The sequence below is a fragment of the Typopeltis vanoorti genome, chromosome 18 (genome assembly GCF_054136105.1).
Source record: "Typopeltis vanoorti isolate ZY-2024b chromosome 18, IOZ_Tvanoo_1.0, whole genome shotgun sequence".
Taxonomy (NCBI): Eukaryota; Metazoa; Arthropoda; class Arachnida; order Uropygi; family Thelyphonidae; genus Typopeltis; species Typopeltis vanoorti.
In genome coordinates this window covers 50,485,981-50,512,272 of record NC_143566.1, presented here as the reverse complement: position 1 = coordinate 50,512,272, position 26,292 = coordinate 50,485,981, and the positions used below count along the sequence as shown (strand labels likewise).

Below are 26,292 nucleotides of genomic sequence, written 5' to 3'. Positions count from 1 at the left end.
AATAGCTGTATATATATTTATTTTTAAATGTACACAGCTGCTGTTGTTGATACAAATAACCTCAGTAGAAGTAGCCTCAAGAAATGTAAATCAAAATGTCAATTAGAATAAGCATTCTATGTATACAAATGTATATATTGTAAATAGTTGTATATATATTTATTTTGATTGTACATAGATGCTTTAGTGTTAATAAAAATATACTCAGTGGATGTGGCGTTTGCTAACCACGGCGCTTCGCCGCACGAAGGAAGACTTCGTTTCGAGTCTAGTCGGCGACTAGAGGAAATTTTTCTAAGCCTTTTTTCGACCGGTTCCCGAGTTAGTCGATCTCTGGCGCGGGCAAGCAGGTTTTTCCTCCCAGAAACTCGGGTTTTTCGTCCTGTAAACTCAATAAAATCGACCGTAGAACCCACATTATTTCAGACATTAAATATATTGTGTTAGGGTTAGGGACCACGAGATGGCGACACATTTGAGCCGTCTCTCTTCACTGAGTACCGCTTAATTAGTGATAGCCTTGGGCCATCTATCTCTGATTGGTACCAGTGGAGATTGAACTGCCCACTCAGTCTCCAAAAGTTAGATAGGGCTAAATGGCCTCGCCTACTCCCCGTATATGGGAATAAAAAGGCGTTAGCTGATTTTTAAATTTTTTTTTTTTTTTATAATTCACAGCGGATAGAAAATAATGAGAAATCGTATTCCAGACATAAACAAAAACAAGTTGCAATTTTTATCGTGTTTAGTGCTACGAACATTTTTGGTGAACTATTATGACAGAATTTTATATTTAGATATACTTTTTAACAAAAATAATTGTTTTTGTTTTGTAAAATTTAGAATAGAAGATGGCGTTGCGTTATCAATATGTTGAGAATGGCGGATTCGAAGGATAAGGATGATAGCATTGAGACTCTTGTAAATAATGTACCTGAACTAACCGAAGAGGAGAAAACTCATTTGTTTTCGGTCATGATCAAAGCAAAGGTCTCGTCTTTCTATTTGTTTTGATATTATTAATATACCTACTTATCAAGTAATAATTTGAGTTTATTAGATAAATGTACAATAAATAATCAACTCCGAAACGTTAACTGAAATTTTTACATATCGATATTGTATTTATCTCTGAGTTGAACTTGAACATATATATTATTGACATGTTTTTATGAACATAGGATATTGACGTTACTTTTTGGCCGTGCTAAGTATGCAATCTTTCTGAAGTCTGTGCATGTGGTTTAGAGGATATCGTGGCAACGCCCCCTGCATTTATCATCTGTTCGTGTCTGTTGTCTGAATGTCATTTGGAGAGTTTTTTTTTTTAAAAAAAGGGTTGAATACCTGAATTATTTATTTAAAGTAGTATTGATTTTTTTTTTTTGTTTTTGGAATGAGTGAATGTTAAAATTTCAGTTTTCAGTGCAAATTGGGTGAGGGCTAGAAGTTAAAAAAGTTTGATTAGACTACATATGGACAGTGGTATTTACATCTGATTATTTTATTTTTTATTTTTTAACTGTGAAACTAGAAAAGATTTGTGGATCAGTAAGCTCTGGATTATGGAATGTGTATAATAGTGGGGAAAGGAAGCTGTCAAATGGATATAATTTCAAGAATGAGCAGAAGAGTCCTTCCCTGAAAAAACTACAGTTGTGCAGAGCAAATAAGTAAGAAATGGATGTTTTGCATAGAGAGTTAATAGATTGCAATGCCAAAGTTGTAAAAAAATATGATAGATGTAGTGATGGAGAGAATGAACTACCAATTTATGACACTATCAGAGTATTGTAATGTTAATTTTCAAATACAGTGTATATCAAACATAATATACAGTCAGCATTGTTATTTTATGATCAGACAATTATTAGACATTAAAATCCAGTACACTAGTTTAACCTATTACAGTTAGAAAAGGATGCAACTCATACCATGCAGAATTAATAGCCATTAACACACCACTGTGACATTTGGATAAACAAAACCCAAAGGAATTTATATTTTTCACAGATTCCTTAGCATTCCTTCAAGCTATTAAGAACTGCTACATCAAGAAATATTTAGAGACATAGCAAAAAATATAAACTACATAAGGATTCCAAAATAATTTTCCAGTGGATTCCATCCCATGTGGGATTAATGGGAAATGAAACCACAGATGAAGTAGCAAAAATGATTGCAACATCAATTGATAACACAGATTTTGGACCTTCTAAAACTACTCAAAAAGAAAATAAAAAGAATGATTCTCCAGGGCATGACTCACCGCTGGTATTCAGCAGTGAGTTTAACTGCTGTGCGACTACCTTGATCTCTTGCCTCAAGACTGGCTACACAAGACCAGTCAAGTTTAGCAGTAGCAAAAATGTCTTCCCCATCTGTAACATCGAGGAACCATCACCACTGTATTTACTAACTTGTATGAATCTTTCTAAATGTGAACTTTATAACAACCCAGAGAAGGTGCTGTATAAAATACATGAATTTGACCTCTGTGATCTGGTGTAATAATACCATGGGATAATAATAATAATAATAAACAAAAAAATCTGCCTCTTTTTTACTTTAGGTTTACTGATGTTATCTGATAGATAACATCAGTAAAACTTATCTAATGTCAGCTTTTTAAGCTAATAAACATTCTAATGAAATGTACTGAAACACATAACTGTCATGGAAACTTAGTGTTAAACACAGCAGCCCTTCTAGGACATTGAAGTTGGTTCTTATTTTCAGCAGCTTGTAAGCACACAAGTGTGATTTGAAAACTACGAAGGTGTATGTACTGCCTTTGTAAAAATGCATGGAATAACATTTATATGTTATTCCATGTCTATGTTTTATGCAATTATGTGTCCTTAGTTGAAGTTTGATGAATATAATTTAAGTGTCCCATTTTAAGTATGATGCAAACTTTTAAGATGCACTGTGCAATATGTTATTGCTTGGTTATTGTTCCAGAAGGCAATTAAATAAATATCAGCTTATAATAAGAGGACAATTGAAATCAGTTGAGGACTTTTTTTTTTTCAGTTGCATTGTAGATTTTGAAGCCTGTAGTACATTAGTAGTGCTGAGGGTGAGAACATTAATAATGAGAATGGCAAATTTTATATATACATTATATATAAAAAGAGAAGGGAGCTCTGGTAAAAGATAAGCAGGAAATTCTATTTTGAGGTCAATTTATATATATAATTCCCGGAATGCACCTATAAAAAAACCTATGTTCGGAACTTTACATTAATGGCTACTGTTGCCTTCGAAGTAGTCCTCTTGTGCATTTATATACTGGTTTAGATGGTGTTCCCAATTTTGCAAACAGGCCTGGAACTCTTTTTCCAGAATACTCTTGAGTTCCTTTATCACATTGTGACACAGTATGATGAGATGTGTGTGTGTATGATAAAAAGACCTCCCAGATGAGTCTTTGACTCCATGAGGTCTTTGGAAATAATAATAATATCAGCGATGTCAGAAAATCTTTGTCCTTTTAGTGTAGTGTTTAATTTTGGAAACAGCCAGAAATCACAGAGTGTTAACTCGGGTGAACAAGCAGGATGACCTAATTCGGTAATTGATTTTTTGGTTGGAAACTCATCTCACGATGAGCGCACTATAGTTTGGCGCATTGTCATGATGGGTGATTCACTTGTCAGGACACATTTCAGGTCTTTTCCTGTTTCTCGATTCATTTGCAATTCATCAGCCATTAATCACACACTTAATTATCTGTCAGTCCATACTAAATCTCGCGCTCTGTAAGACACTTGGCTTTTTCAGAGCATCCATACCATATGCCACTTTCAACAGCTTTGTTTCAGGAGCAGTTTTTCCAATTTTCACACAAAATTATATGTTAACACCCTGCTCCAAATTTCAATCACACATTTTTATGCCAAAGTTTACACGCAGATCACTATTGTTTTTGCACTAGCCAACTATCAAATGGCTCAGTCAGCTTGAGGTTTATGCATGCATTAGTTAAAAGATGTACAAACACGATTACTCACATGACTTCAACCAAATCACCACATGGGTTGACACTACTTGGCCATTCCGGGAACTGAATTGTCACACCTCATATATAAATTGACCCAAACTATATGTACAATGCATGGAAAGAAGTTGACAGACAGAATAGTGTGACAAACAAACAACCATGATGCCCCCTTAATAAGATGTAGAACCTCTTTTCACTGCAATGACTGCAGCAGTCCTATGCAACATACTTTCCACAAACATACGATAACAATCAATGGGAATTTTGGACCATTCTTCTGTAGGCTTTTAATGAGGTACTGGACTATTTTGGGGTAGAGGTCCCTTAACATCCCCCCTGACACGTCTGTTCATCTCACAGATGTTCAATAGGAATCCAGATCAGGGTTCTGTGGAAGCCAGTCAAGCGTGATGACACTCATGTCCCCCAAACCACACAGTTACAGCAGCCTTATGACACGGTTCATTGTCTTGCTGAAAGAGACAATGGTCAGTTCTGTAGAAACTCCAAAAAGTAGGAAGCATTGCATTGTTTGGAATGTTCAGATACCTCTCGGGGTACACTGCTACCTCTGAATTTCATAGTGGGGTTACTAACTGTGGTGGATGCCTGGTTGCACTGACTTGGGAGCATCATATTCCTCCAGTTTATACCAGGTGCAAACATCTGACTTGTTACATGGTACAGTGCACCTTGCACATGATTTGTTTCTCCATAACACAGACTTCCAAACCTCAACATCCCACTGTGCACACTTTTTGCACCATTGAAGACGATGATGCACATTGCTTTGGGTAATGTGAGGCTTGAATATTGTGGTACCATGGAAACTCATGTTGTTGTGAGCCTCTGCTTTGAATGTTTTTGTGCAGATTCCTATCCCAGTCAATACCCAGAACTTGGCATTCAATGTCAGCCGACAAATAGTGGTTTCATGACCGTAGCACCCTATGGTTATGTTCAGTGAGTGTGGTGGGTCATCTGGTGCGGGTAGCACTTGCAGTCATCTCCCTGTGCTTTATCTTAGTATGGTATCACTGATTGCTGACCTGGGATGGTCTAATTTGTCAGCAATTTGCTAAACAGATAGGCCTGCAATATGGTATCCTATCACAATGCTTCTTTCAAACTCCATCAGTTCCCTTCTTACAGCCATTTCCATTGGACACAGTTGCACTGACTTGGGAGCATCATATTCCTCCAGTTTATACCAGGTGCAGACATGTGACTTGTTACATGGCACAATGCACCTTGCCCGTGGAAGTGTCTGTTGACTTCTTTCTAAGCAGCATGTATACATTTATAAAATAATCCTACACATGAAAATAACAAAAATGCCATGCATAGATAAACTATTAAGATGATAGATGTATACATTTCTAAAACAGTAGTGGATTGTACTTAGTCGGAAAATCTGTATAGTGGTGGGAATTGTTTCAAAGAATAAAGGTCGATGGAATGAAGAAATATAAACTCATTCAGCATGTTTGGAGTTCTTTGTCCTATTTGATAATGGCAAGGAGATCAGTATTTAAGTCATTGATTATGAAAGATCTTGAGATTTAAATACTGTAGGGTTTCTTTGAATGAGGAACAGCAATGAAGTGGATCTGACTTCAAATCCTATGAACAGGATTTGAAGTCAGACAGAGAAGGTCATTGATGTAAAGGGTGAGAGTATAGAACTCTCTGGTATTTCAACACTGATAAAGAAATCTGATGAGAGGAAGCCATCCATCATGACATGCAGTAAACAACCAAAGAGAGGGAGGAAGCTGGCAGTACAGTAGTAGTTTGTTCAGCTGGCACTTGACACCAGTAACTACTATAGTTTCTCCAACTCTTTCCATGGTCTTGTGGTCAAAGTTAGGTAAAGTTAGTAAAGTCTGCTGTAGAAGAAGAATGACAGAGTCCATGTTGATGATTATTGATTAATTGATAGGTCTCCAGGTAGTGAAGAAACTGGTTATTGACAGGCCTTCTCCATCACTTTTGAGAGCACTGTAGTGAGAGTAATGTGATAATAGTTTGATGTCTGATTTTTGTCTTCCTTTTTAGGTTCAGGCTGGATAAGGGCTTGCTGTTGGGTAGATGCCAGATGAATATGATAGCTCACTTAGACAATACAGAATGGGTGTTAATTTTGGTGCAAGGCTTTAGCACAACTGGTGGAATACCATCTGGACCAGGAGATCCTTATTAGTATCAAGATTGATCAGGATTTTTCTGATGTCCTTCTGGCAAAAGATCAGAGTAGGCATGCAGTGGACAATTTCTGGTAGTTTGTAGGAGGTGATTTGTTTTGGTCATCTAAACAAAAGTTGTAGGAAAATGCTAATACCAAGAAGTGTGCTTTATTCTTGGGCAAGATTACTATGGTATCATCGGGATGTAAGAGAGGTGGGAACAGGGAAGGGCAGAAGTTATGTATAACAGCCTTAGCAAGGGACTAGAATTTCATTCTTATCTGCTTTGGAATTGTGGATAACTTTTTTACATTTTTTTTTTTTTTTGTCGGTAGTGTAGCAGAATGAGAAGCTGGAGTTTTCTGTTTAAGCCATTGAACATATACTGCATTTTTATCACAGACTACAGAAGCACATTTTTTAATTAGGTAGATGGTTTCATTGCCTGTTGGGATACCATGAGGCAGTGAAAATCATCCACCTTCCTGATCAAATTTCTTGTTATTATCAAAGCAGAGGCTCTATCCACTTGGAAATTGATAGTCATATCACATATCTAATAAATACCAAGGTTGGTTGTAGCTTATGCCATAGTAGGTAAAGTTAAGAAGCAAGTGTATTACGCTTCTGAATAGCACGTATTCTCTGAATGGTTTGCATGCTGTACAGGAGAGAAAATCTTCCATAAGAGATGGAGGTTAACTCACCTTTAGTTTGAAAAGATATTTTATATTGGAATCAAACTCAGGAGTATTTTTTTTAACTAGAGTGTGCTCTTTGCTACTATCTATGCTATGGAAGTTGTAGTACCAAAGTATCTGAAACCTATGAAACTTACATGAGTAATTTTTTTTTTTTGATCATACAAAAATCTTGGAGCATATCTTGTTTTCTACAAAAAATAACCAGGTGAACACTCTTTCCCCACCTGCATCCCCAGTGATTTGTTGCTTGATGTAGAGGTTGGTGGCCACATCCCACCTTTTTTTTCTCTACTTCATTCCCATTTAAATATTGTGTTATGCAAGTAGGATGTACATGCTCATAGAGGCTCAAGTTTTTAACCCCGCAACTGAAGAAAAATTTGTTGTTAAAGTGGTATTATTGCAGTAAGTAATACATACCTTTATACAGCTTAAGGGTCAAAGCTGTATAACTGAGAGGAGACCTCCACATAGCCTTTAAAGGAATGCAGAGAACCGACCAGGGCTTCTGACCTAATGTCCAATCCTCACCTTCTCGTGGTGCACCCTGTTGGGTATCTACTTGGATACTGAACGAACGAGGATGGGCTGGCAATTTGGGATTCAGCCAACCAAATTGTATTCTTATTGGTTAAACCAAAATAAAAAATGATGGTACAACATGACAAAATTTCATGCCGGCTGGAGCGTAGCCCGGTTAAACAAGGCCCCCGTTGTTTTCGCTAGGGAACCAGGGCGAACAGCAAAAAGTCAGCTACTGGAACAAATCTGAAAACAAACCCTAATTCAACATCACCAGAGTTAAAGATCAGTACTATCAACGTAAGAAGCCTGAATGGCAAAGAAATGGAGCTAGCTGGGGAATTAGATAAGTACCAGATCGACATAATATGGGTGACTGAAACAAAAAAGACAAAAACTGGTGAGATCTTTCTGAGCAATAAATACAAAATGTTATATTCAGGCAATGACAATCAAGGAAAAGAAGGAGTAGCCATTGTATTCAACACTAAATACGAGGCTAATCTTCTTGAATGGCAGGCAGTGTCAAGTAGAGTGATGTGGGCAAATATCAGAATGGGGAACTGGACAATGAGACATTTGTGCCTATGGTCCCACAGAAAGTTCTACTAAGGTAGAAGTGGAGGAATTTTTTGAGGCTTTAAAAAAAGCAACTGACACAATGAAAAAGGAAAAGTTGGTCCTTGTTGGGGATCTAAATAGCAGAGTAGGAAGTGATTGTCAGACATACAAAAATGTTTTGGGAAAATTTGGAGAAAAGAGCAAAGCTAATAATAATGGCAAATATCTGTTGGATTTCTGCTCAGGACATGGACTGGTTATTACTAACACCATGTTCAACATAAAAATGTGCACAAATTCACATGGAGAGAAGAGGCTAGGAATAAGAAAAGTCTCATTGACTATGTTATTGTTGATAGTGATGTTTTCTCCCTGGTGCAGGACACCAGAGTGTACAGAGGATTTGAAATAGGAAGTGATCACTATTTAGTCTTGAGCAGGATAAAATTGAATTTCATATTGAAAAGAATAACATATAAGAAAGTTTTACAGTGAATAAAAGTTGAGCAGCTCTCAGATGTGAACTGTAGACTAAAATACACAAAGATTATTGAAGAAAAAATGCAAGAGTTTGAGAACAGGAATCAAACCTTGGAGATTCAGTGTCAAACTCTGAAGAAAACATTGATTGATTCTGCCAGAGAGGCATGTGGGGAGGTTGTCTGCAAGGATAAAAAAATCAGAACTTCCTGGTGGACACAGGAAGTTAAAGAGGCAGTGAAGGAAAAGAAGAAAGCATATCAAAAGTTCCTGTCAAATAAGTCAGCTTGTGCTATTAGAGAATATAGATAGAGGCAAATGCAAGAATGCTAAACACTGTGTAAAATTAACTAAACAAAAGTCATGGGAGGACTTTGGCAAGAATATAGAAAATAAATATCAAGAAGGTGGCAAAATATTCTGGAGGTTGTGGAAGAAGCTTAGGAATGGAGGAAAGAGTGCTGTAAATGGAGTTAGAGATGATAAAGGTGACATGAAAACTGGAGAAAAAGATATCCTTGAAGTATGGAGTAATTACTTTGAAAAACTGCTAAATGAAACAAGCAGTGGCAGCACAGTGGTAATAAACACTCAACATGCATACAGTCAGGAATATATATCCATACTTGAAGTAGAAAAAGCCATCAAAGGCTTGAAATGTGGAAAGGCAGCAGGAGTAGATGATATTCGATCAGAAATGCTGAAATATGGTGGTATAAGAGTCTTACAGTGGCTGCACTGCATAGTTCAGAAAGCCTGGACAGAGGGACGAATTCCCGATGATTGGAGTAGAGCTCTCATAGTACCCATATATAAAAAGGGAAATAAAACTGAATGTGAGAATTACAGAGGTATTTCCCTACTGAGTGTTCCTGGCAAAATCTATGCAAGTATACTTGAGAAATGGTTGAGAAGAATTGTGGAAGAAAAGCTTGGTGAAGAACAAGCTGGATTCAAACCAAACAGAGGCTGTCAGGATCAGATCTTCACTTTATGACAAATAGTCGAGAAAACATGGGAATATAACAAAGATCTGTATTTAAATTTTGTCGATTTGGAAAAGGCATATGATAAGGTGCCAAGAGAGAAGCTATTCAATACGCTGCAGTTATATGGTGTCAATGGGGCATTATATCAAGCAATACTTAGTCTTTATTTGAGTTGTAAGTCTGCAGTTAGAATTGAAGGAAGTACAGGAAGATGGTTTAATGTTCAATCTGGTGTGAGACAAGGATGTACATTATCCCCTCTGTTATTCATTATCTATATGGATCACATTATGAAGGAAAGTGGTATTAAACATGATATCAAAATTGGAGATGTTGATGTCAGCTCTTTGTTTTATGCGGATGATGTTATACTTCTAAATAAATCCGCTACAAGTCTGCAAGTTTCTCTGACTAAATTGAATAGCTGTTGTAATAGATATGGTATGAAGGTCAGCAATAAAAAGACAAAGACAATGAAAATAGGCAGAATCATTGAAAATGTCAACTGTGTTGTGAATGGAGAACCTGTGGAACAAGTAAAACATTTCAGCTACTTAGGCACGATTTTTACTTAAGATGGTAAATTAAATATAGAAATAGACAACAAAATCAGTACAGCTAGTATGGTGGGAAGTCAATTGAATAAATTCATATGGAATAAGAGAGAAATTAGTCGGAACACTAAATTAGCTGTATACAAGACAGTGTTCAAACCAGTTTTAACTTATGGATCTGAGAGCTGGGTTGGAAGTAAAACACTTGACCAAAGACTAGAGACCGCAGATATGAGAGTTCTGAGAAAGATTATAGGCGTGAACAGATGGCTTCAGTGGCAATATCATATTAAAAACGAGGATATTAGGAAAGAACTTGACATTGTTGGCATCCAGGAATGCGTTAGCAGAGCTAATCTCAGTTGGTATGGTCACATAAACAGAATGGGCGAGGAAAGATTAGCAAAACAAGTGTTCTCTGCCAAGTTGGCAGCAAAACAACCCAGAGGAAGACCAAGATATAGGTGGATTGATGTGGTACAAAGTGCCTTAGATGATAGAAATATAAGATCTGATAATGTTGGAGTCTTGACAAGTAACAGACTGATTTGAAGGAAAATTGTAGATAGGAAGTTAGTAATGATATAATTTTTTCATGTAGTACTATCATGTCCTGTACACCCCTTGTGGGTACATGGCAGGAATTTGATGATGATGATTATGTATGAGGTCTATAGTTATATAATAGAATTCCTGCTATGTACCTGTTAGGATTTAGGACGAGATGACAACACTTGTTCACCGTACTTGCTCTCTCTCTCCCAGCTCTCAACAATGGCAGAGAGTTGAAATCAGCTGCCCATCAATTTTCAGAGTTAATTAGTGCTAAAATGTATCTGCCTACTCCCTTTGGGAATAAAATACATTAGTAGATTTATTTATTATTTATTTTTAGTGTTAGTTGTTCAGGCAAAAAGTAGCATTTTTAACAGAAAAGAAGAAGTTTATCAGAGGCTGTAGAGACTATGGATGAGATATGTTTGTACCAGGAAAAACTAGGGATGTAAGTAGGCCAAGAAAAGAAATCTGATTTACCTGACATCTGAATATTATTAATGTATAGGAGAAAAGAGTGTGGCGAAGGCACAGAACTTTTGAATCCCCCTCCTCCCCCCATTAGTGAGAGAGAAAATCTAAAAGAGGAAATCATTGGAGGTGACATATGGGGAGGTTCCCATTCAAGTCTTGAATGGGAACCTCCTTCAGTCTCTGGGTCAGTCACTGTATCTTTGGGAAGAGGAAAAAGTCTGCAGGAGCCAAATCTGGTGAATGGGGGGGGGGGGCAGATTTTCAATCACACAAATTGACTTCAAAGTCAGAAACTGCTTCACAGGTGGTGGTCACTTTGTCATGCAACAGAAACCAATTGATTTTGTGGGACAGTTCTTTCTTGACACGTCACATGTGGGCATACAGATGTTGCATCAATCCTAAATAATACTGACCATTCACTGTGGTGTCCTCAGGAACAAATTCCTGGTGGATAATTCGTCAAAAAAACCCTCAAAAAACAATGACTATTGTCTTGACACATGATTTTTGCAACCAGACTTTCTTCTGCAAGGGAGATGTTCTACATCATTCCATGCTCTGGTGTTTTGTTTAAGGATCACAGTGAAAACACCAACTTTCATCACCAGTGACAATTCTTTGCAACACATCACGATACTGATCAACTGCCTGGATAAAATTTTGACAACATGCAACCCGATTCACTCTGTTCATGTGTCTGGCACAAACCTCGAACAAATCTTCCTTTTGTGCAGATCTCTTTCTAAGAATAATGTGGCCATTTCCTTACCAACACCAAGCCATACAGTGAGTAGCCTAGTGGTTATTTGTCTTTCATCTGTCTGTGCAGAAACTGGCTGTCCACAGCATGGTTCATCCTCCAGGGACTCCCTCCCCTCCTTAATGTTTAAAACCAGTGGAACACCTGTGCATAGCTCAGATGGGCATCGCTGTAAACTTTTGTTTAGGTCTCAGTATGCTTCTGTAGCAGTTTTTCCTAAGTAACAGTAAAATTGCTCCATGATGCAACCTCTGACATGCTCCACTTACAATCTTCCCTTAATGGTTGCCACACAAAAATCACCTGACTCGAAAGTTGCACCTGCAATTACAACACACTCTGGTCAAAACCTATAAACACATTTGTTACTTTTATTCAGAGGTCTGTCCTGTAAAAAATCAATCTTATTACTGAACATGCACACTTTTAGAATGTGAGTAATCACCAATAACCCATATTGGGGATTACTAATTAACTCATGTACCTCCAGCTAGTGAAGAAGTTTGATAGCTGACTTTTATCTCAGTTTTTAGGAATGGGCTGGTTATAGGCTACCTCCACATTCTTAGATAGATGTCAGGCAGAATGATAGCACGTAAACACAAGAAAATATGAAGCTCTTTCGTCTAGACAATCTAATCCCTTCATAACTACAGATAATTGAATTGTCAATATATCCGGATGTTCTTTGACTGAAAGCGAAACCCTCATCCTTTCAAAAGGACATGATTTTTCTATTGTTCCAAATATGATACCATATCTAGATTTCCTAGTTAACATTGAAAGGAATCTCAGTCATCTAACTAGTGATGAAGCCAATGCTCTTCGCCTAGAAGTCGCTTCTTCTCTACTTAAGGCCAATCTTCCTCCTTCCAACATATCTCCTTCTGAAATGAAATCTTTACAGTCCTTGAGAAAAAATAATCAACTCATTATCACCAAAGCTGACAAGGGAAAAGCAACAGTAGTTATGGACTCAGCAAATTACAGAAGAAAACTTTCTCTTTTGCTTCGAGATCGCTCCACATATCAAGAAATTGATTATAATCCAACCAACAGACAACTAAAGAAATTAAATTCTCTCCTAGATGAAGTCATCAGTTTAGATAAAGACACAATTGAAAGACATAAAACTCATTTTGCAAGACCTCCTAGATTTTATGGCCTTCCAAAAATCCATAAGATTGACTATCCTCTTCGTCCAATAGTAGATTGTATTGATTCTCCTACTTACCATATAGCCAAACATCTAGCTAAATTATTGAAATCTTACATTGGCAACTCTAATTCTTTTTTAAAAAACTCTTCAGATTTCTTAGAAAAATTAAAAAAATGTCTCATTACAACCTACAGATCTTATGGTTAGCTTTGATATAGAATCTTTATATACCAATGTACCTCTCAAGGAAACTTTAAAATTACTTGCTGACATCTTTCCTCAAGACATTATAAAACTATTCGATTTCGTAATACATTCTGGATATTTCATATGTCAAAATAAATTTTACAGCCAAGTAGAAGGAACGACCATGGGAAGTCCTCTTTCTCTTGCTGTAGCCAACTTTTATTTGGAACATTTAGAAAAAGTCCTCTTCTCATCTATTTTCCCTCAACCATCCTTTTGGGTAAGATATATAGATAACATCTTTACTATTTGGCCTCACAGCAAAAACTCTTTACCTTCTTTTTTAAACAGTATTAATTCCTTGCATCATCGTATGAAGTTTACTATGGAAATAGAAGAAAACAACCAGTTATCTTTTTTAGACGTTCTCCTCATCCGGTCACCTTCAAATATTCTTACAACTACAGTATACAGGAAACCAACATTCACAGGTCGTTATATTCTTAAAGAATCAGCCCATCATCCTTGTCAAAAAAACAGGAATTATAAATTGCCTCATCAGAAGAGCCAAAACTAATCGTTCTACTTTTGATTATCTACAGAAAGAACTTTCTACTATCCAACAACACATGAAACTCAATGGCTTTTCTAAAAAAAGTACTCAACATCTTCTCAATTCTTATAATCCTCCACAAAACAACAAAGTTTCAATACATCGAGTGCCTATTCCTTATATCTCCGGTATTTCAGAACCTATCGCAAGAATTTTAAAGAAATATGATTTAACAACTATGTATTCACCTATTAACCAATTGTCTTCTCATTTTCCTTCTCCTAAAGACGAACACTCAAATTTATCTCTTCCTGGAGTTTATCAAATTCCTTGCAACTGTGATCTTTCCTATTTTGGACAGACTGGATGTTCTCTTGAAAAAAGACTCCAAGAATCCTCCATTCTTCACAACAAACCTGAAAAGTCTGGATTGGCTCAACACGGAATTGAAACTGACCACAGCATCTTTTGGTCCAGGACTCGCCTCTTACATAGATCCCGTTATAGGTTCGAGCGTTTGTTCAAGGAAAGCGTGGAGGCCTTACTCCATTGTCCCAACCTGAAATTGTAATGACTGTATATCTATATCAAAAATCTGGGAAAGTCTAATCATGATTACTCATTAATTTTTTTTTTTTTTTTCAATCATGTCTCTTCTTCAAAATGTTTCGTTTTATACTTAATACTTAGTGATATAACATCATGCAGCGTGTTCTATTTTTAACGATCTACTGCTAGTATTCTAGCTTGTATTTTTTAAAACTGTTCTTGTAATACCACTGAAGATGGTCTGCTATTTCCAGACCAAAATATTTGGTTAATTAAATATCTTTCTTGTGTTTACGTGCTATCATTCATTTTTATGTCACAAGTATCCTTAAAACAGCAGATGTCAGGCAAGACACTTGTATAGGCAGTATTTGGGTATTAATTCTGGAGTGCAGATCTTGAGTACATTTGGGAAGATACCATTAGGACAAGGAGACTTATCGATACAGACTAACACAGCATTGCAATTGATTTAAAAAAATGGAAATGGGAAAAGAAAGTGTGTGCGTATTTGCATAAGCGTATGCAAATATGGTGACTCTTGACATTTCCATGGCACCTGATTATGTCTGGCATCACGTTCGCTTAGTAAATTGCCATCCTTTAGTCTACTTCTCACTCTTTACAGTTGGGTAACAAGCTCTTCCTCTGGTCATTCACTGAAAGTAACGGTGGATGGCTCCCGCACTTTGAGCTTCACCAATGTAGAAGTGCCTCAGGGCTGTGTTCTTTCACATGCCTTTTTCTCCTATGCATAAATGGTCTACTCTCAATTACCACTAATCCTCTTCACAGCTTTGCTGATGATAATACACTCCATACATCCTACTCATTTGACAAATCATGCCATGTGCAGACATCCCAAGCTTCAAGATCATCAGCAGCGAGTGTCTTATACTCTGGTCTCCATACCATCTTTACATGACTAAAAGTGGAGCAAGGATAAGCTGGTCATCTTCAGTGCCACCAAAACACAATGTTGCCTTTTCTCTTGCAAAAGGATCTCAGCTTACCATATCTTCCCTTCAGTAATACACAAATCACCAGACAGGAGCATAACTTTTTCTTACCTTGGACTGGCATAAACACACCACATCATTAGGTTTTTTAGCCTTTTAAAAAAATTAAGTGGATGCTACTTTTTGCCCATCTACTAATTCTTTACAAACTCTCAATCTGCTCATCCTTAAGCTGAAGTCACCACCCTTCGATACAGCGAAGATTCTTTCGTCAACAATATGTCCCTTCTCAACAGACCCAACAGACGCAGAAAGGGGGAGGACAGAGGGGATGAGACAAGAAGATTCCCTTAAGGTTGGTCGATTGGTACAGCCTCTGCTACTATCAATTGCTCATGCAAAAAGTTAAGCAAGTGCGGTTAGTAGTTGTAAGGGTCATTCGTTCGATGCTGTTGGCACACTCTCCCTCAATGAGTCTTTTGACTCCCTGGAGGTGTCACATAATAATAATAATTGTTCACTTTTTTTTCTTTCTTTTTTTTTTTTTTTTTTTGACGAGCACCTAATTGTTTTCTAACAGTCTTCAGTGTTGTCCAGAGGAGAGTATGCTCCTCTGGACAACACTGAATTCAACTGACTGTTGATCCCCTCCCTTACTAACTCACTTCAGTCTCTATCTCATAGATGCACTGTTTTAGTTCTATGTCTTTTCTACAGGTACTTGAACACTGCTTCACTGAACTTTCAACCATCATTTCTCCACTTTCTGTTGGGCCTGGTGAAATGAGCAATGCCAACTGCCCTAAAATACCTTACTGCTGCAAAAAAATCTAACTTGCTTCTCCTCCTAATTTATTCTATGTCCTATGGAACAACCTCTGTTCCATAGGAGGTCAAAGTTGTTGGGAAACAACTTTGACCTCCAACTCTTAAAGAAAATGTTAATAGATTAGTTATTTCTCAGTCCTCACTTGCACCTCCTACACAGCACTGATGTACTATAGGTTCTTCCTCTCATATGTGGGATAAATATTAAATATATATATATATTTTAAAGATTAAATGACTGATTAAAAGTAAAGATTGAAAGATTAAAAGTAAAAAATACTATTTTATTAAGTAGATTGCAGGTTGTTGTGCAATCTAATTAATAAAATAGTATTTTTTACATTTATCTCTTGGCTTTCAGTCATTTAATCTTTTTAAAAAGTATGTCTCTCAGTCGAGTAAGACCGTTATACCATATATCTGGCATTCCAGAAAATACCACTTAAAACTACTGGTCAGAAAGAAATTTTACTCATCCATATTATGAATTGTAGTAAACAATGTATATATATATATTCCACTGTTTCAATTTCAATAACAGATGGAACATCTTTAATAATAAAATTTAAAACAGCCAAATTCAAATTGTCTGCAATAATTTGTAAGATCTGGCATGTCTCTCTTTAATTTTGCATTAGTCCATTATTTTTGCCAATATATTACATGCTACTTCTCTTCAGTCGCCTGCTTAGCAGTTACTAGTCTTCCATGATAAGAACTATTTCATTTCACTCTCTCATCTATCACAATGCACTGTAACTGAGTGTTGGAGAGAAATTACGTTTACAAATGCTTCTTCCATTTTTATGAATGCATCTCATATAATGGATGAATTTCATCTCATTTGAAATATCTAAAGAAGCAGCTATAAGAAGACCCACTAATGGAGTCTTTTATTTACATAACTAATTTTTAATTTTTGTTTAATGACATCAGTAGTAACCAACACAAATTCTTTACATTTCATGTCATTTTGATACTGTTTTGCTACTGGGTGTATATGTTTTTAAAGTAATAAATTTTTTATTGGATTTAGCTTTATAACAGTATAATAAAAATGTCCTTCAGGTATATATATATATATATATATTTTTTTTTTTTTTTGTAAAAATCGGAGCTGCATGAAACTTAATGTGTCCACTTTAAAGAAGGCCTCGAAAACCTTGTAACAATCTTGGAGTTTTTGTCATCAATCTCAGGAAGAACAAAGAGTATAGTTTGTTGTCTTTGTTAATAAGGGAGGTTCAGAAATAAGAGAGATGAAATAATTTCACTGATTGAGTTTATTTCCCCCAAAATCATTGGAATAAGTGAAACTTAGTTGAGTGAAGATGATATCCTAGTGGGAATAAAAATTGAAGGGTACAGTCTTTTTCGTGAGGATAGAAAGGACAAGAAGGGGAGCAGGTGTGCTGCTGCTGACTGCAGGGTAATTGTCCATATAAGGTAGACAAGAAAGAGGGAAATAGTGGGAATGGTTATAACATATTTAGTTGGGTGTTGTTATAGGCCAGAGAATGTGGAGGGTTGTGATGATGAAATGTATAAATAACTTGGATTAGTAAACAAAGGAAGGGTAATTATCATGGGGTATAGATTGGAATGAAGAGAGCATTTAGGAATAAGGAAAATGAATTTCTCAAGCTCTTGAGAGATAACTATCTCAGGCAGCATGTAAATGAGGACAGGTGAGGATTGAGCATTTTAGATCTGATCATATCATAAGAGAATGTAATTGTGATTGGGGTCTCATGATGAGACCCCAATCACAATTACATGAGAGCTTGGTCCACCTTTACTACAAGTTGCCTCAGTCCTGAAGATACTTCAGGTGCAAACTTTGTTTGCTTACACTTGGATAAAGGATTAAACTATATTTATTATAGTCTAACCAAGTAGAAAATAAACTTCCAACATCTTTCTCTAAATCCAGAGTAATTTAATAATAAGGTGGTACACCTTTTGGCAAATCGTATAGGTAAATATGACCTCTCCATTGCTTCTGCCTTAGTATCACCACTTCTGGGTCTGGCTCCCACTGATGGGTCCTCAATAAAGGTCGAAACTGGTCTGGGTAGTGGCCCTTCCCGTAATGCATAGCAATTATACATGTCAGCAAGGAGATGTGGTTTGCATTATGGGAGATACTGAGACAGGGAGTGATGAGAGCTTGGCCCACCTTTACTACGAGTTGCCTCAGTCCTGAAGATACTTCAGGCCCAAACTTTGTTTCCTTACACTTGGATAAAGGATTAAACTAAATTTATTAACGTCTTAAGGGAATATTTCATAGAATTGGCATTCCTCTTAAATAAGTCTTACAACCACACAAGTTCCAAGGGAGTGGAAAGAAAGTAAAATTGTTCCACTGCATAAAGGTTGTGATAAGGCTATGGCTTCAAATTATAGTCCAATCTGTATATCTGGAGTTATGGTGAAGGTACTAGAGAGAGAGATTGGTGAAAAGTAGGATACAAAAATGATTTGATAGCAGCAGTACTCTCTGTGGTTATCAGCATGGGTTTGTTAAAGGGAGATCATGTTTTACTAACTTATGTACTATAACAAGGTGACAAATACGTTGGGTAGGAGAGATGCACATACAGTGGTGTACTTAGATTTCGCAAAAAAACTTTTAATAGACTGCCACATGACAAGCTGTTAAATAAATAGAAACAGATGGGATTGGATAACAGACTTCTGAATTGGATCAGTGACTGGCTATTAGATAGATAGGTATCAGAAAGTTGTATATGGAGGTGCATGGTATCCCAAAAGGGTAAGTCACTAGTGGTGTGCCACAGGGGTCAGTTTTGGGACTATTGTTGTTCAATTTGTAAATTAATGATATTTGAATAGGTTTAACTGGTCATATGCTACTGTTTACAGATGATGCAAAATTTGGGAAAACAATGCAGAGTCAACCAGATGTTATGGCCTTACAAGAGGATTTGAATAGATTGCATGAATGGACAAGTAAGTGGAACTGTCAGTTCAATGTTGCAAAGTGTGAGGTTTTGAAATTTGGTAAGCAACAATGGGATGCAAAGTACACACTTGGTGGGGAGGAGGTAGAGTAGATAAGAGATCTGAGAGTGGTGGTGGTGGACAAGGACCTGAAATTCAGGGGGCATATTACAGAAGTTGTAAAGATGTCACATCAGATAATGCAATGATGCAGTGGACCCTCACATGCAGAAAGGGTCCAGAGAAGATTCACAAATGCAGTCAGTGGTCTTTGGAATCTGGAGTACTAGGACAGATTGACATAATGTAAATCAAATCCTCGTGAGTAGAAGAAGAATGTGTGTGCGGGGGGGGGTATGATTGAGGCATATAAGCTAGTCAGGGATTGCTATCAGGTTGAAATGAAGAGATTTTTGATAGAGTGGGAGAAGGCAGGTAGAATAAGAGGTCATCTGGAAACTACATAGGGAGGGTGTGAGCAGAGGCGTGAGGAGAAGGTTCTTTGCATGGAGAGTGTTTGGTGAGTGGAATGCATTGCCTGCATGTGTTATGAATGTAGACATGTTGAATCAGTTTAAGGCACGGTTGGACGAGTATTGTGTGCAATAGTGTATACCTCCCATTATGAGATTCTGACTCCATGGAGGTTAGATGTTAATAATAATAATAATAATATATTCGGACCTGATATTGTAGACATTAGTGAGATTTGGCTATCAGCAGCAGACATACTAACTGGTATCGAGGGCAAAGGGTATAGTATTTTTAGAAAGGATAGGAGAGGAGGGACTGTGCTGCTAATGATATCAGGTGACTTCAATCCAGTAAGAGGTGAGACTTGTGACTGCAGTACTAGTAACAGTTTTTTATGCAGCAGTCAGTTGGAAGCCATCTGGTGTGAGTTGGAGTCTAAAAAGATCAAATACATAGTAAGGGTATCCCTCAATTAATGCAGTTAATTAATCCCTCGATGTTACCGTGTTAACCAAATCTAATAATCAATGGTAAAATTTACAATTTGTCCATGATAGATTACTGTATTAATAATTCATTTTATATGGTACTCTTTTAGGAAAGATAAAAAATGAATGCAGAGTAAATGTTTAATAAATACTTGTACCTACATTATTTACTGCAATTTTTTTTATCAAAAGAAGTTATCAAGAGTCGTTTGAACAGTTTTAGTTTTTTTCTTATCGGCATAAATTCTACGATAACAAGCAAAATGACTATTGAGGCTTCGGCAAACAAGCAATAAAACATAAAGAAAAAACACTGCAAATATAATACATGATGGTACAAATTAAGTTAATATTGAATCTAACATTATTTCATAGCCGAATATAGAAACGACAAGAGTTTCGTACCGAATAGATAGAAATTAAAAGTTTCGGCAGATGCAAGCATGAGCAACCTTATGGGCAACTCGTAGTAAAGGTGGAGTAAGCTTCAGATCACTTTCCTTAGTATTTTCCATAACGTAAAGCACATCTCCTAGAGCAGCACTTCCCAAGCTGTGGGCCACGGCCCCCTTAGGGGCCGTAGGTTTTGTTGAGGGGTTCCATGAAATAATGAAAACAAATTGGAAATGTTTTAAGACTAAGTAGGGTTTTTTTATCTTAAAAGAAACGTATTTAATTTTTATTATTTCTTTTTTGTTATATTTTAATGGGGGGAAAAATCACACATTGGTGCTAGTTCACAAATATTGCTTCCTGCATATTTTGGCGCATAATGAATATTAGTAAATATTCATTACGTAATCTTAGTAATTCATTAGTAATCTTAATTACTAATCGTTTTACGTTTCATGTGCTTGTACTGCAAATGTGCAATAACGATATATCTATCTATATAAAAATATGAGATAATGTGTATGTAAGATGCTAAAAATGTAATATTTGCATTTGATTTTTGCAATATTCGCTGTGTATGTTTTGTATTGAATATAAATACAATAACTATTATAATAATATATGTCTATATTATGATTTTTTTTTCAAGGGGGCGGCCATAAAATATTTTAATTTTTCCAAAGGGGGCCGTGACATCCAGAAGGTTTAGGAAGCACTGTCCTAGAGGACATGTATGATAAATAAGCCTTTGACTCTCTATTTCAGTAATACATGATGGTTTGTTTATTTTCAGTTACAATCTAGAAATTATTGAACAAAGAATAAAAAAAACAACTAAACCATACTTATACTGACATCGGAGGTTGCAGTATCTCTCAGATACAATTTACTGTCACAAACCTTTACATAACATGTGTTAAACCAAACTGACAGCAAAAAAACAGTGCGGAATATCACTCGTAACATAAGAATGCACAGCTACTCATGATCTCCAAGCTATACACCGAATTGTGTAAGAATATTTATATTAAAAATTTTGCATGTATCTGTCAGATCAGCTGCGAGCTCCGCAAGGTTAAAGGCATGTTAATCAAAACTCTTGCTGCGTATATCAAGGGACTGCTGCAATTAATTTTGCTGCATTAAGCAAGGGATACCTGTACACTGTTGTTATAGACCTGGTAGATCAGTTGTTGGTGACAAAGAACCGCATTACCAAATAAAGGTGATGAGTGTGAAAAGAGTAATCACAATGGGGAACTTTAATGATCCAAACATTGATTAGGTAGCTGTGAAATCTCATGAGAAGAATGAAACTGAATTTATTGAGCTGTTGTGAGACAACCTCAGGAAGCGTGTGACAGAAGACACTCATGGTCAGAGAGTGTTAGATCTGATTATAGTGTCAGAGGCGTTTCACCTAAAGACCTAACTATTCTGCCCCCAGTTTGTGACAGTGATCACTCAGTACTTACTTGGTAAGTGGCCAAGTTTATGACTGTTCCTTTTAGAAGTTTTACTTAAAGACGTAACTATTCTGCCACCAGTTGTGACAGTGATCACACAGTACTTACTTGGAAGTGGCCAAGTTTATGAATATTCCTTTCAGAAAAGGTTACATGCTGAACTACAGAGCAGGAAATTATGACCACCTGACAAGTATCCTGGGTTCTGTGCCATGATATCAGTTGTTGGATAGGAAAGATATTCACAGTGCGTGGGAAGTGTTTAAACATACTTAAATGATGCAATATAAGAATGCATCCATAGATTTGAAGAATAAATAGAGTAGGAGTGAAATAGATGTCATATAGTTAAGCAAGAGATTTGTTAGAAAAATATGTGGAAGGAATAATCCTGGGTTCTGTGCCATGGTATCAGTTGTTGGATAGGAAAGATATTGACAGTGCATGGGAAGTGTTTAAACATACTTAAATGATGCGATATAAGAATGCATCCATAGATTTGAAGAATAAATAGAGTAGGAGTGAAATAGATGTCATACAGTTAAGCAAGAGATTTGTTAGAAAAAGATGTGGAAGGAATACTGTGTGCATAAGGATGATGTCCGTTATGATAATTATAAGCAGCAGGCTAGAAGAATCACAAGTGTTGTATGGAATGCCAAGAATGAAAAAAAAAACTGGCTCTGCAAGTTAAAGACAACCCAAAAGAATTCTATCATTATGCTGCAAGTAAAAGAAACAATAAATTTGAAAGATAACTCTACTGAATTCAGATGGTGTACAGGCGACTGATGTAGAAGAGATTGTTCAATTCATGAGTAGCCATTTTGCTAAAAGCTATCAACTTGGTATATGCAACATTGAACTCATCACTACCGCTTCACTGTATGAAGAAACTTGTGTATGAGGAGGAAGTACTAGAGCTGTTGCACAAAGTAAGAATTCTGCACTAGGAACTGATGGGATATCAGAACAGATGCTAAAAGAGTGTTCAGCTGAACTGACTATTCCTTTGATCAGGCTATATAATTTGAGTCTCAGAACAGGGAATATTAATCAGTGTTCATTTGCTTTCATTTATTTTGCTTAAAATTTATATAAATTATCTGTAAAATAATTCATTAGGAAAGACAAATAAGGTTATGAAAATAACAGAAAATAGTCAACTCTCTCAATGGAGCCAGATTAACATTTTGCAATTTAATGTCAGTAATGTGATCCACTCTTCAACTTATCTGTGCAGGATAAGGAGGTGATCGAACTCAAGCATCAAACTATAGGCCTATCTGTGTGTCAGGTGTTGTGGTTAAGTTGTTGGAGAAGCTTGTGAGAACTAGGATCCAGAGTTGGGTTGACAACAATGGTATTATCTTTGATGGACAGCATGGATTTCCTGAAGGGAGGTCATGTTTTAGTAATCTACTTACTTATTACAATAAAGTGACTGCTTCCTTGGACAGAGGAGAAGGATACACAGTAATATACTTGGATTTCGTAAAGGCTTTTGATAGAGATAGAGTACCTCATGATAAGTTGACAGTCAAACTAGAGCAGATGGGGTTGGATATTAGATTAGTGCATTGGATTGGAGACTGGCTATCTGATAAGTATCAACAAGTTGTGTATGGGGGTGCGATAATCCAGGAAAAGGAAAGTCACTAGTGGAGTGCCTCAGGGGTCTGTTTAAGGGCCATTACTGTTTAACATGTATATTAATGATATTGGTGAAGATTTGGATGGAGATATTCAGTTGTTTGTAGATGATGCAAAGTTGGGACAAACCATAAAGAGTAGTGAAGATGTTGTGGCCTAATGCAAGAAGACTTGAATAAATTGAGTGATTGGGCATGGAAATGGGGATGTGAGTTCAATGTTGCAAAATGTAAGGTTTTAAAATTTGGAAAACAAAGATGGGCAGCAGAATTTATGCTTGGTGAGAATATATTGTTGGAGGTAGAGGAAATAAGAGATCTGGGGGGGATAGCGGATAAGGATCTAAAATTTAGTGGGCACATCGCCAAAATTGTGAAGACAACACAAAGGCTTCTGGGAATGATGCTGAGGACACTGATATGTAGAAGTAGGGAGATTCTTGTTCCATTGTATAAGGCTTTGATTAGGCCACACATGGATTATTGTGCCCAGATTTGGTCACCGGGTTTTCAGAAGGAATGAAGAGATGTTGGAAAAGGTCCAAAGGCAACTGACTAAGATTGTTTCTGACCTCTGGAATGTTGAGTATGAGGAAAGATTGAGAAAATGTAATTTGCAGAGTCTGGTGGAGAGGAGGAAGAGGGGAGATATGATAGAGACCTACAAGTTAGTAAGGGGTTGTTATAAGATCAATGGTGGAGAAGTTCTGCAGAGAATAGTGGGAGAACCAGAGATCATCCCTGGAAACTGTATAAAAAGGGTGTGAGTAGGGGAGTGAGAGGCAGGTTTTTTTTCGTGCAGAGTTGTGAATGATTGGAATGCCTTGCCTGAGAGTGTGGTGTCTGCAAGGAGTTTGAGTGTGTTTAAGACATGGTATGATGAGATGTGTGTGTGTGTGTGTGTGTGTGTGTGTGTGTGTGTGTGTGTGTGTGTGTGTGTGTGTGTGTGTGTGTGTGTGTGTGTGTGTGATAAAGGGACCTCCCAGATGAGTCTTTGACTCCATGAGGTCTTGGGATAATAATAATATAACTATGTTTTTTAAATAACACAATTATAAAAGAAAGCCTTTTTATGATCTATATTCAAGTATATAATGAGACTAAGCTAATTCATTGTTAACTGTGAAAATAAGCTATATTTATTATTATTATTATTACATCACATCTCCAGGGAGTCCAAAGACTCATCAAGGGAGGGCATCTATCTACTCTACAACTCTTCGTCTCACTACTCCACCAACCTTCATCATCTACCACCAACACCATCTATTGCCCACTACCACCACTAGTACTTTCACAGACTATCATAAACATCCATGCCCAAAACGGGATTCGAACCCGCAGCCTTTTGACTGGAGAGCGGATACGCTAACCACTCGGCTTTGAGAATATCTCTGTTCAGTCTACCTTTTGACAGGGACGTACAAATCTACAAAGGAATTTACTTATTAATTTAATTACGTAGATACTCTCTCTCTCATGGTTGAAAGTAAAACCTCTTTATTATATTCATTGGAGATTGTTGATAATCAAGTAACTTGATAGTGAATAAGATGTATGTTGGGAGGGGGGTGAAGTATAAATTATGTGAAGAAAAATGGCAATATATTTTAAATACGTTTAGAATAAGACTGAAAAATTCATTTGCCACTTGTCTCTAATAACTTGTCCATGGCGAGTGATCAAGTGGATTTCTGAAATCCTGTGTGTGTGTGATTTTAGTGGCTACAACTCAAACTGGCTTCCCTTCTCTCATTCCACTGATGAAGAGTGCAGGAATGTTGAGATACATATAATAGCACAAACAATTGTCTAGTTGAATGGTTTGTATTTTATGGTTATTGTAATTTGTGCTTTGAAGATGTGAATTAGAAATACAACCAAATATTAGCAACCTAATAAATTATTTATTTTGTTCTTCTGGTATTGTTTAAGTCCGCATGTTTAGCCTAGTTGCTCTGCGCTTCATAACCATATGCCTGGGCGAGGTGTCCTAGGTTCGATTCCCATTGACGACGAGAGGAACTTAAGGATCTTCCTCAACCATAGCCAAGTTAGCTGGTCTTGGGCATGGACAGCAGGCCCCCCCCCCCAGTTTATGTGGGGTTTTTCATCCTGCAAACCGGCTCCATGAACACACACGGATACAGTCATGAATATCGCCCTTAGGGGATGCAGCAGAGGAGTGGTGAACCAGCTGCATTAATACACCAATAACCCCTCATTAAGAGGAGAGGGGACTCAACCCCTCATAGATAGATGAGAAGGATAGGATAGGTATTGTTTATACCTTGAAGCACTGCATGAATAATTATTAATAGTTGAGAATTTCATTACATCAGAGCTTTTAATATCAATTCTTTTGTGGATTTACCTAAAACTTTTAAAAAGCAAGAACGCCACCTTTTTCTGAATGACTATAATCCTGACAGCATAAAAAAAAATCAGTCAATAAATAAAAAAATAAAAATAAAAAAATAAATAAAGAATCACATTAACAGCCACATTCATACCTATTAATAAAACTGGCCAAATATTTCATTCTCTCAGAAATAAACCTAATATCATTTTCTCTACTTGGAATTAACTACATTTGAATCCTGGTATTCGGCAGTTCTCCTCTTTGCAAATCAACTTGTCAAGCCAAAATAATATAAATGACTTGAACAAAGAATTTAGTGAGCTCCAAGTAGAGAAAATGATGTTGGGTTTATTTCTGAGGGAAGGAAATACTTGGCCAGTTTTATTAATAGGTATGAATGTGACCGTTTAAACTGATTTTTTATTTAGTCTAACATTAACATTTATATCAAAGCTCAGACAT

The 26,292-nt window shown here is 36.7% G+C and overlaps 1 protein-coding gene across 1 annotated transcript in view; it reads left to right on the top strand.

The window, feature by feature from the left end:
* The first annotated feature begins 879 nt into the window (after window positions 1-879).
* LOC150096662 (oxysterol-binding protein-related protein 11) overlaps window positions 880-26,292 on the top strand; it is a 263,387-nt gene continuing 237,974 nt past the window's right edge. The window contains exon 1 of the mRNA XM_090408675.1: window positions 880-990. Within this exon, the coding sequence (XP_090264801.1) occupies window positions 880-990 (111 nt within the window). The remainder of the gene's footprint in view (window positions 991-26,292) is intronic.